The 10,924-nt window shown below is 30.0% G+C and overlaps 1 protein-coding gene across 10 annotated transcripts; it reads left to right on the forward strand.

Annotated features, from left to right (window-relative positions):
* Positions 1-4,004: 4,004 nt before the first annotated feature.
* On the forward strand, positions 4,005-10,112 carry LOC133809271 (OVARIAN TUMOR DOMAIN-containing deubiquitinating enzyme 7). 10 transcript variants are annotated; one of them, XM_062245937.1, is made up of 12 exons: positions 4,834-4,981; positions 5,404-5,510; positions 5,736-5,811; positions 5,900-6,049; positions 6,538-6,599; positions 6,909-6,993; positions 7,122-7,271; positions 7,459-7,589; positions 8,276-8,396; positions 8,522-8,619; positions 9,319-9,469; positions 9,553-10,112. In XM_062245937.1, the coding sequence occupies exons 1-11, from the start codon at positions 4,916-4,918 to the stop codon at positions 9,446-9,448; spliced, it is 1,176 nt and encodes a 391-aa protein (XP_062101921.1). In that variant the 5' UTR covers positions 4,834-4,915; the 3' UTR covers positions 9,449-9,469; positions 9,553-10,112. The 10 variants fall into 10 exon arrangements, with proteins under 10 accessions (XP_062101926.1, XP_062101927.1, XP_062101929.1 ...); XM_062245942.1 differs by lacking the exon at positions 4,834-4,981 and adding an exon at positions 4,005-4,202 and having other exon boundaries at positions 9,319-10,112; XM_062245943.1 differs by lacking the exon at positions 4,834-4,981 and adding an exon at positions 4,005-4,202 and having other exon boundaries at positions 5,736-5,796; positions 9,319-10,112.
* The last annotated feature ends 812 nt before the right edge of the window (positions 10,113-10,924 follow it).

The raw sequence follows: 10,924 nt of genomic DNA on the forward strand, positions 1-10,924 counted from the left end.
TAGGACTTTTTAGTGGTTACAGAATTATTTTTGTGAATTTTTTTAAAGAGGATTTATAGTTATAGTATAAATTAAATAGAGGTTATTTTGTGGAATTTTGCTTGTATTATAGGTATTTTCATTGTGAAAAAAATGAGAGTAAAATTGCAATACTTTTAAATCATGGCCAATTCTTACATCCCTCACATGACTAAGTCCTTCAAAGTGGGTCCCAATTTTTGGCCAAGTGTCACATTATAAGATATCCTGGAATCTTTTCTTGACTTGGTATAACCCGGTTGAAATAGTGAGTTTGATGTGTTTTTCAAAAAAGTAAGGGTATAAGTGTAATTGAATGTCCAAAACTATGATTAGTTAAGGGTTGTATAATAAATTTTATATGAAGTTGTGACATATTTACAATATTAGCTACGTAAGAATATGTTTGTAGCTATGTAAATGAAATGGTGTGCTGCGTAACACAAAACTATAAAAACGTAACAAAAATTGATATATATATATATATATATATTATGATTGTGTAGTATTAAACTTCTTTTGAGAGATTTAATTTTGGTTTTATGTTTTTTATTATAGCATGCTTGAACTACCATTAATTAGGTTTGAGAATATATTATATATATGTGGTTTGAGAGTATATTATATGGTAGAGGGTCATACAAATTATGTATTTTAATTCTTTTAAGTGGGATTTTTTTTATAAAAAAAAATTATAGATGGTAGAATGTTTAACATTAACTATTTTTGCTAATGTATTTGACAATAATATTAATTAGATTAAAAAAAATTATAGATGGTAGAATATTGAGCATTAATTAATTTTGCCAATATATTTGATAATAAGATTTTAAAAAAAATACAAATGGTGAATGTTTACCATTAATGAATTTTGCCAATGTATTTAACAATAAGATTAACTATATTTTTTTCAAAAAATAATATATGTATATATATGTGTGGTGGAATGTTTAGTATTAATTGTTTTGCTAATATATTTGACAATAAGATTAATTAGATTTTTCAACAACAAAAAAAAGATTGTAGGATGTTTAACATTAATTCATTTTACCAACATATTTGACAATAGGATTAATTAGATTTTTTTTAAGAACAATATAGATGGTAGAATGTTTAGCATTGGCAATAAGAATAATTAGATGGTTGAATGGTTAGCTTTGATTATTTGTGCTAATGTAATTAAGAATAAAATTTAATAGATGGTTGAATGTTTATCATTAATTAGTTGTAATTTTCCAGTGATTGATATATTTTTCTACAAATATACTCATTGTTCATAGTATAACATTAGTTAATTTGTATGTTAACTTCATAATTAAGTCACGGTGATAATAGACTTTTATAATAATTGGAAATATGACCATTGAATAGGTCTAAATTACCATGCAACTAGCCAAGATTGTCATAAAAAATTACCTCGGGGTGAGATCGGCGTCGATCAACACCGATCGAATATATTTTACCACTAAAGTCAACAAAAACATTCTTTATAAGTATGATTGTTGATCTTGGGCATGTGGTGATCCAATAGTTGATTAGGTCTGAAATACTCCATAATTTGTCAAGGTTGCCATAAACTACTACCTTGGGTGAGATCGCAATCGACACTAATAAGAGCTTTTGAACCACTTAAGTTATCATGAATACTCTTTATTAGTCTGATTGTTTATCTTGGAACACCATGGGTGGCAATTCGACTGTTGATTAAGTCAAAAATATCTCATAATTAGCTAAGGTTGCCATTAACTACTAAATCGAGGTGTGATCGACATTGATGGACATCAATCAAAGCGTTTGGCTACTAAAGTTAGCAAGAACAATATTTATAATTGTGATTGTTGATCTTGGAACATCGTGGGTGATAATCTGATTGTTAATTAGGTCCAAAATACCTTATAATTAGTCAATGTTGTCATAAACTACTACATCAGGGTGAGATAGGCAGTGATCAACATCAATCAGAGCTTTTTGACTTAAATAATAAAATCTATCAATTTATATTAAATTAAATTATTTTTAAATGTATCACTTAAATTCCCAAATTAAAACTTAAAATTAAAAAATAAATAGTAAAAATATGATTTCAAAAATAAATATTTTTGTATAATTTTTTATTTATTAAAAACTTTTTCTAATCATGTTTTGCGGCAACATAGACTTATTGCGGCAATAACTATAGGAATCTTTGATTTATAATTTTTTTACATATATATTTTTTTATAAAAAATCTTTGCATAATTCTTTGATTTATAATATTTGAGATATGAGTAATTATATATGCATATAATTTAATAAAATTTAATATTAATAAGTACAGAAGATAAGATTAATTAAAAAAAACTAATTAGTTGTTGAATAAATGACGGGCAAAGAAATTAAAGTTATTTAGGTTCGCCTAGTTTGTGATTAAAAAATTGTATTTTTAAAAAGTGTGATTATGAAATAAAAATATGAATTTAGATCTAAAAATATATTTCTAAAAGCTTGATTGGTTTACTATCAGTAAATTATTTTTTAATTTTAGAAAATTGAATTTATGATTGATAAAAAATTTGAAAATATAATAGAAACATGATTTGTGAAACAAAATTTGAAAACTATTTTGATGTAATATTTTTTTTTTAAAAATGTTATATGATATTAAAATTTTAATTTACCAATAAATTTAGTTAAATAAAATTTAGAAATTAAAACATTAATTAAATTTGTATAATGGATCATTCACATAAGTTTTTTTTAATTAATGTGTTTTTTTAAGAAAAACAAAACTAATAATATGTTCTTAGTAATAAAAGAGGTTTATTCTTATTTTAATTTTATAAATATGTTTTGTTCTTGAACATTTGTACCATTAGAATTCATTATTAAATATAGAATTCTCAACACCAATCAAACAATATTCTAACACTAAAAAAATATGCAACTTCTTTTATTTATTAGGACAAACACTAATGTACAATATGTATTCTCATTATTCAGGACCAAAAGATGGACAGATATAAATATATGTACATTTATATTTATATTTATATACCTAGTTAAGTTGAGAATTTTTTCACAATCATGTTGATTCGTTCCATAGTTGTAACGGTGATGTTTTTGGTGAAAAGTCCAGTAGCTAATCCATATCGGGCCGGGTCAACTCTTCTTATTACTTTATCAATCTCCTTGTTAGGATTATACCAATACCAACTTTGATTTAAAATGTCATATGATGAGAGATCCGGAGAGAAGAGCTAAGGCCGAAATCCATGCACACCACCGACGATGAAGGAGTTGACGGCGACTGGTGAAGTAGCAGTGGTGGCTTGATTGACAGTGGAGCCTCTAGACAACCAGGAGAGAGGAAGACGAGGATTTCTTTTTCTGATAAAAGACCCCACAAGAAAAAGAAAAAACTAACAATTCTAACAGGTTACAGATTTTATTTCAATGGTAAGATGATATTTTATCACCCAAAATTTGATTAGTAAACCTCATTTTAATTAAAAATTAATATATATTATATATTTTTTTTCAACTTGTGCTTATATTTTTTTAATTTTTTTTTCTTTTTCATATTAATAAAAACATATAAATAATATATAATTTAAATATTAAATAAAAAATATATAAAAACTTGTTAAAATAAGAGTTTTTTTCTAAAAAATTATACATTTTTTTTTTAATATGAAAATAATATAAAATAAATTATTGAAATTAAAAAAAGAAGAAATTAAAAATTGTCAAAAAAAAATATTGAAAAAAAGTTATAAACTATTTTTAAAAATTATTATTTTTTAATTAATGGAGTACCTGTATATATTTTTGGGTGCAAGCAAATATAATGCCCATTTTAACAAACTTTTACAAAATAAATTGATCTGAGGGCTCACAATCCTCACAACTTAATCCAAGGGTTAAAATTCTACGAGGACTTAGTCCTTAAAAAACAACTGAGGGATTAAAAGAAGTAACCTTAAAACATTGGTTAGCTTTTTATTTGAGGTAATAGGTTGCATTTGAAAAACCAACTCTATTTTGATTCAAAAAATTAACTCTATTCTGTTTGTCTCGGCAAAGGGAAAACTGAAAGTGTGGAACTAACAGAGCTATTGGTGGAGACGACGACTGCGTTCTGTGGATATACTTTCGACATGGTTAAGACGAAGCATCAAAAGTCCAAACCCAAGAAGCAACCTCACGTAAGTTTCTCTTCTCTTCTCTTCTCCAGTCCATTCATATTCTTGTTAAATGTTTATCGTTTTGCTCGAGCGAAGAGAATCTTTCCTTCTTATGAGTGCCGACCACGTTACTCGTTCGACATTATTCATGGATTGAGACCTGGATTTTAATGTGTATTAATTTGCTTTTTCTTTATTTTTCTTTTGATTTTGTTACTCTGCTCTTAGGGTTTGGATTTCTCATTGGATCAATGCAATTTGAGTTGGGTTCTGGAAAAGATTACTTTCTTGTAATTGGTTAATTTTAGATACAGAAAAATTTTCAAGCCAAATTATGTATGGTTGATAAGGGAAAGACGTGGAACATGGTGATAGAAGCTGTGCTAGTAGGATTTTGGACTTTGTGATATGATAATTAGGGCCTAGAAAGACTAGTAGTACATTAGTTGGAACAATTTCAAGTAGTTGTTAAGTTGGTCTAGGAATGAGATGGAGTTTTGACTTACGAGTTTGTAGGATTTTCTTGGTCTGAAGTTTTGTGAACAAAGATGAGGTCCACACTATGTAGGCTCTTAGTTGGAACAATTTCTCAAGTAGTGTTGGGCTGGTCTAGGAATGAGACCGGGTTGGACTTTTTGAAGTAGGTTATGTGTAGGGAATTTTTCGAACGAAGATGTGATCCACTTTGCCTTAAGCACATTGGTGGGCAATCAAGATATTGCAGAGTTGTGGATATGAGTTGGTTGTGTTGTGGAAGTGAAGAACGATTATTTAGGATTAATATGGAGGAGGAAATTTGGGTAGATACATCATATATCTTTTAATTTGAGATAGTTTTGTAGTATATTTGGTTATCATCCTTTGAAATTTAGATTTGGTTTGATGTTTTAGTGAAAGCCTTGAGAGATGTCATAGCCAACTGATATGTTGAGTTAGATGTAACTGAAGACACAAACTAGCTGTGAATTCAATCCTTGATAGAGTAGATTATGTAGTATTTATAAATATATCATCATAACCTTTGTTTTATTCTGTTGAGGATGATTTAAACCACCTAAAAGAATTACGGTGATACCATGGATCATGTTGAGGTGATATTTCCACTAAGTCACCAAAGTTTAGCCATAGGAAACATGTTAGAGCCAAATTTAGTAGTGATTTATAATGGAAACCATTTAGATACTTTGATAATCAGCTTATAGAAAATTGTTTTGGTTGACAGATCAAAAAGCAGGGCAAACAAGTTGATATTTCACAGTTTCGTGCACAACTTGATGTATTGGGACTAAAAGTAATTCAAGTGACTGCAGATGGTAATTGTTTCTTCAGGTAAGCATTTCATTGATGACTTTATTGTGAAGACAGGGCTAATGGCATTTTGTGGATAGTTTTAGGGTACTTTTTTTAATATCAAAAGTATATTATTAAATTAATTTAGTATATGCAGGCGTACATTCAATAGTCAAGTGTTTATTGCATAAAAAATGTTTCCCACCTGGCTGTACTAGCCAATGAACTGCATGTGTAAACTTGCTCAATCTTAATAATTTGCAGAGCTCTTGCTGATCAACTAGAAGGCAATGAAGAGGAGCATGCTAAATATCGCAGTATGGTGGTACAATATATTTTGGTACATGAATCTAAGAAATTTCAGAAAAGAGAAGATTTACTTTTCAAAGTCTAGAATAGGTGTCTAATGTTGGAGTTACAATCAACAGAGGAATCGTGAAATGTTTGAGCCATTTATTGAGGATGAGGTCCCATTTGATGACTACTGCCAAAACATGGAGAAGGATGGTACATGGGCTGGACATATGGAATTGCAGGCTGCTTCTCTTGTAACACGCAGTAACATATGCATTCATAGGGTGATTAGTTTGCTGTATTTTTTTGTTTGTTTCTTCTTACATTCATCTAGATGAAATCAATGACTCTGAATCTCTTAAATATGCAGTCATAAAAGCCATGTTTGTACTAGGTGTCTGTATCGGTATCCTCATTGAATGAGATTTGTTTTTTACATGTGCTTTATATTGGAGTACTTTTTTTGGCTATTTTTTTTCTTTCCTGATTTATTTTGTGTTATATGCCCAGGCAATCTGACTTTTTTTTTTTGGAAAGTTTCTTATGTATTGTTCTATGCAAGTCCACAGAGATCAATAAGTATGAATTTTTTTTCCAGATTCTCTATATGTGCTCATATCTTGATATAAACATGCAAAATACCAAAATTTTCATAAATTAAATCCCATGACATACGTGCATTATTTAGTGTCAGAGCGTGTTCCCTTGCTGTCACATACTTAGCAAATTGTAAGTAGGAATATCAGTCTGATCATTGTTTTATTTAATGCAGAGCATGTCGCCTCGCTGGTATATAAGGAACTTTGAAGATCAAGGTTTTCATATGGTCCATTTGTATGTACTCTATCACTTCCATGATTTTAGTGTGCTTTTTTTCTTTTCATATTTATATTATGGAGAAGGTATGAAAAACATGTTAGGATTGTGTATGAAATCTCAACCAATGGCACTTGAGGATCTTCTTGATGACTTTGGGTGCTTGTAAAACTAATTTGTGTTAGGGTTATATGGCATGGATCAACAAATTATTTTGATATCATGGGTTTGAACTAGGCTCTGTAGGGAGAAATTGCTGATTTTCATAATTCTTAAATGTCTCTGGTGTTCAAGTTCTGCAGATTGACCTTTCAATGATTTTCTTAGATCATATCATGATGGTGAGCATTACAATAGCGTGCGATCGAAGGAAGATTCCTGTGAGGGGCCAGCTAGACCTATCACAATTAAGGTTTTACATTGTTTTCTCTTCATATACAGTATTCCCCATCTCCCATGATTTCTTATTAAAATGGATAATCCATAAGTTTGGAAATTTTTAATAGTAGCAAGGGCTTAATGAGTTCTAGTTTGTAAAAGGTTGATGCTGATCTTTCCAAGAAATCTCATCAAACAAAAGCTGTGGAGAACAAGTCGAAAGGGGGAGTTGGCAGGAACATTATAGATGCTGGATTCATCAAATTGGTTATTGATGGAACGGGTTGTGAAAATGCTGAAAAAATTAAAGAGGTGATATATTGCCACTTTATATAACATAAAACCGTAGATCGGTGTAAGAATGCATATATATTCATGTGAATTGTGTACCTTATTCCCTCTTTGCCAATTCTTGATTTCATATATAACCAGCTTTTTGCCATGATGTGAAATATATGGAACTTTGAGGTGTTCTAAACAGAAGATGGTTTAACATCAGGTTTTACTACAAGTAGATGGTGATGTTGATGCTGCCATAGAGTTTTTGGTAGCAGAACAAGGAACAGAAGAGTGTTCAATGAGACCTGATTCGCCTTCTAATGCTGCAGATAATTCTCCTTGTAATGGCTGGTCTGTATATTTTTCTCCTGCATAATATTCTTAAGAGTGGTTCACAGACTTATTTATTTCCCATTCAAAAGTACTTGGCAAGTTGGAACTAGTGAAGGCACTTTGTTAATCTGATCAGTCTAGAATCTCCAGGAGGAAAAAATGATTTTGGTATTAAGCTTGAGGAGAAAGTAAATGCTTTCCTATTTTGGTTTTAATTTGAAAGAAGTCTTTTTATGCAGGAGGATTCAGTAAAATAAAAAAAGAACAGTAGTGTAAGGAAGATAATTTTTACTTAGTGTAAATCATTTTATGAGTTTTTTGTTTTCTTTTGGTGTTTTAAATGATCTTTTATTCTTTGCCCTGTTGTGCTGTATCACATTTTGAATCATACTTATTTTATTGTCATTTTCTAGATTTAGGAATTTCTTTCATTAATTTGTCCAAGAAAAAAAAGGTTAGACACAAAATGAGATGTATGCATGTTGTGCTTTTCCTTAAAAATATGTAAACCAATAACAATATTTACAAATGTGGGATTAATTTATTTTTTCCATGAAGTATGCCCTGTCGCATTTCTATCTATGCAATAAATGATTGAAAATGGAAATTCACTTTGGCTTCTGCCTCATTTTCTTTGTTTTCTCATAGAAATAATCTTTTATTCAAGTGGTTTTATCAACCTTTCTTTATTTATTCATGTCTAGCAGTGATGACAGTGGCGAAAATAATCAAGCAATAGGAGCAGAGAAGACCTATAAACAGGATGTGGCTAGCAGTAGCAATAATCTTGCTCATGAAAACAGTAGTTCCCAACCAGATGATAAGGTTTATTTAATTATTTGAATGAGAAGCTTTTTTCCTCTATCTTCTTAGAAGAAAAAAAATAGTGGAGTACATTCGAAGCTTAATTTTGTTGACTACTCATATAACAATTATCTTACTTACTGCAGAAGATCTCTAGAAACCAGCTCTGTCCATGTGGTTCAAAAAAGAAGTATAAAGCTTGTTGTGGAACAGTCAGTGCGAGGTCCTCTAAAAAGTTTGTAATGTATGCTATTCCCCCCTTCTATTTCTTCTTAACCTATACATAGGTTACTAATAACCACACAACTTTTTAATGCTTTTTACGGCAATTAGTAAGATCTTTAGCAGTTAGTCATTAGGTCCTTGAATTTACAACAATTAGCGAATTAACTCCAAATTGTTAAATTTTATCATGTACATTACATTTAGAGGGAGCAAACATGCTAATCTAAAACAAGTTCATAGTCTATATTGCAAATCTAGAATATGTTCTAGGAGTATGCGTGTCAATAACTTGTTAAAAATTTAATGGTGCACGATTGATTGTCATTGTTTTGTAAGTTTTTAAATGGTGTGTTTGATAATTACTGTTCTGTAAATTTGAGTATCTGATTGCCAAATTTTTTTCTTCAAGGGCCATTTTCCAAGCATGATAAATCCATGGATTTAACATGTTGAAACCCCTTTATAATGTAAAAAAGATGTCAACCATCATCTGGTTTGGCTCTGAACAAGGATAAACTCAATTTTGGTTGGTGAAGGGTGTTATAGTTATTTTTCGCGAAAAATCTCCTGTCGATCTTTTTCATGCATTGGATGACTGTAATTTTAGGCTAAATTAGTGATGGTATGATTGTTTCACGCACACACACACAAGCACAACTAAAAGGGAAGAAACTAAAACTAACAAAAGAAAAACCTATTTGGAACTTTGTTGTATCAGTAGCCAAACTATGGACTCTAGAAAGGGTAGAAGAGAGAGGAAGCCTGGCAAGAAAGGAGCAAGCGTAAAAGCTGTATCGGCCTGCAGCCCAGATGGAAGGCCTCTTGACATGGGTGCACTTTGTATTTGATCATTATCTAATAATATCAAAGTATGGGAAGATGAATTGTTAATATACTTTCCCCTTCCTGTTTACTGCTCTAACTTCTCTGTCTATCATGCCGGTCTAGACAGATCTTACCGCCTAACAAGATCTCATCACTCATCCCCTTAGTTCCATCATGAGCCCTGAAACCAAAAGATCTTACTAATAAGTGAGGCACTCGGCATCCCAAACATGAACTTGGGATGATGTAAAAAAGTTGGAAGGGAGAAAGATCAACTCTCAGAGCATGCTACACAGGGACTTGGTCTCAGAGCTCATTCCATGAATTCTCCATTGCTCTCAAAAGTAAGGACACTTGCCGTTACTGGTTTTTTGAGTGATTTCTTAATCTTTTGTTGATTTTCTTTAGATGAGTCCCTTCAAGGCAGGAGTTGAAGTGTGATAAAAGAGTAAAAAAAAAGGCACAGCTGAGGGAAAGGAAAAAGATAGATCATTCATTTGTTTGTTTTGGTTGAAAATAGATGAAAATTACGGAGAGAGCTTCTTGTTGGAAAATTACTCTTAGACTGAGTTACCCATGAGTGAGTATACAAATATTTTAGCACAAAATTGTTATTAAAAAGGCATTTATCAACTGTTTATTGGTTTGGAGATTATTTCCATGTACAACCTTGTCATCTTGCCAACATCTTTAAAATTCACGCAAGCAAAACAAAAAGTTCTTTCAATTTATTATTATTTTCTAAGTTAATGAAAGTTTAGGTTTTGTTTGGAAAATCAACTTTTAATTGGAATTTGGTATAATTTAGAGTAACTATTCAATTTGGAATGTTTGTGTGACTATGTAATTACACAGTTAATTTCTAATTCTCATAGCCCCATGAGAATTAAGTGTAATTATACTACAATTTCTAGGGGTGCACGTCGGGCGGGTTTTGGGCAGTTTGTGTGGTTTTAGAAAAATGTAACCCATAACTGCTTAATAAGTGTGCGATTTTTTTGGCGGATTGGGTTTATCTAAAGTTCAAAATAATAACTTAATGATATTTAAAAAAACAAAAAATTGTAGACAATAAAGTTCACACTTAAACATTTTTTACTCATCAATGTAATCATGAATAATAATTTGATAAAATAATATCTTATCTCAAATTTGAATTTAAAATTTCGCAAACAAAAAATCTAATAATTAGCATAATAATTATTTAAATTATATAAATTATAAATAGTATTAAACTTATCAATCCACGCATTAATAATTTCAACAATTTGAATTTTATTATGAAATTTTTTACTAATATTTAAACATAATACTATTTATTTTTTCATCTATTTTTCCTAAAGAAGTTTTTATATACAATTTCTAAGTTACCACCATTAATCTCTTACCAATGAAAACTTTCATGTAAAAAAGTTAAATATTTGGATTAATATCTCTTCTATATAAAACGTGTATAGATAACGGAAAATTTTTGGTTTTAATGGTTAGTTTTGTTAACT

This window comes from Humulus lupulus, chromosome 1 (assembly GCF_963169125.1).
Source record: "Humulus lupulus chromosome 1, drHumLupu1.1, whole genome shotgun sequence".
NCBI lineage: Eukaryota > Viridiplantae > Streptophyta > Magnoliopsida > Rosales > Cannabaceae > Humulus > Humulus lupulus.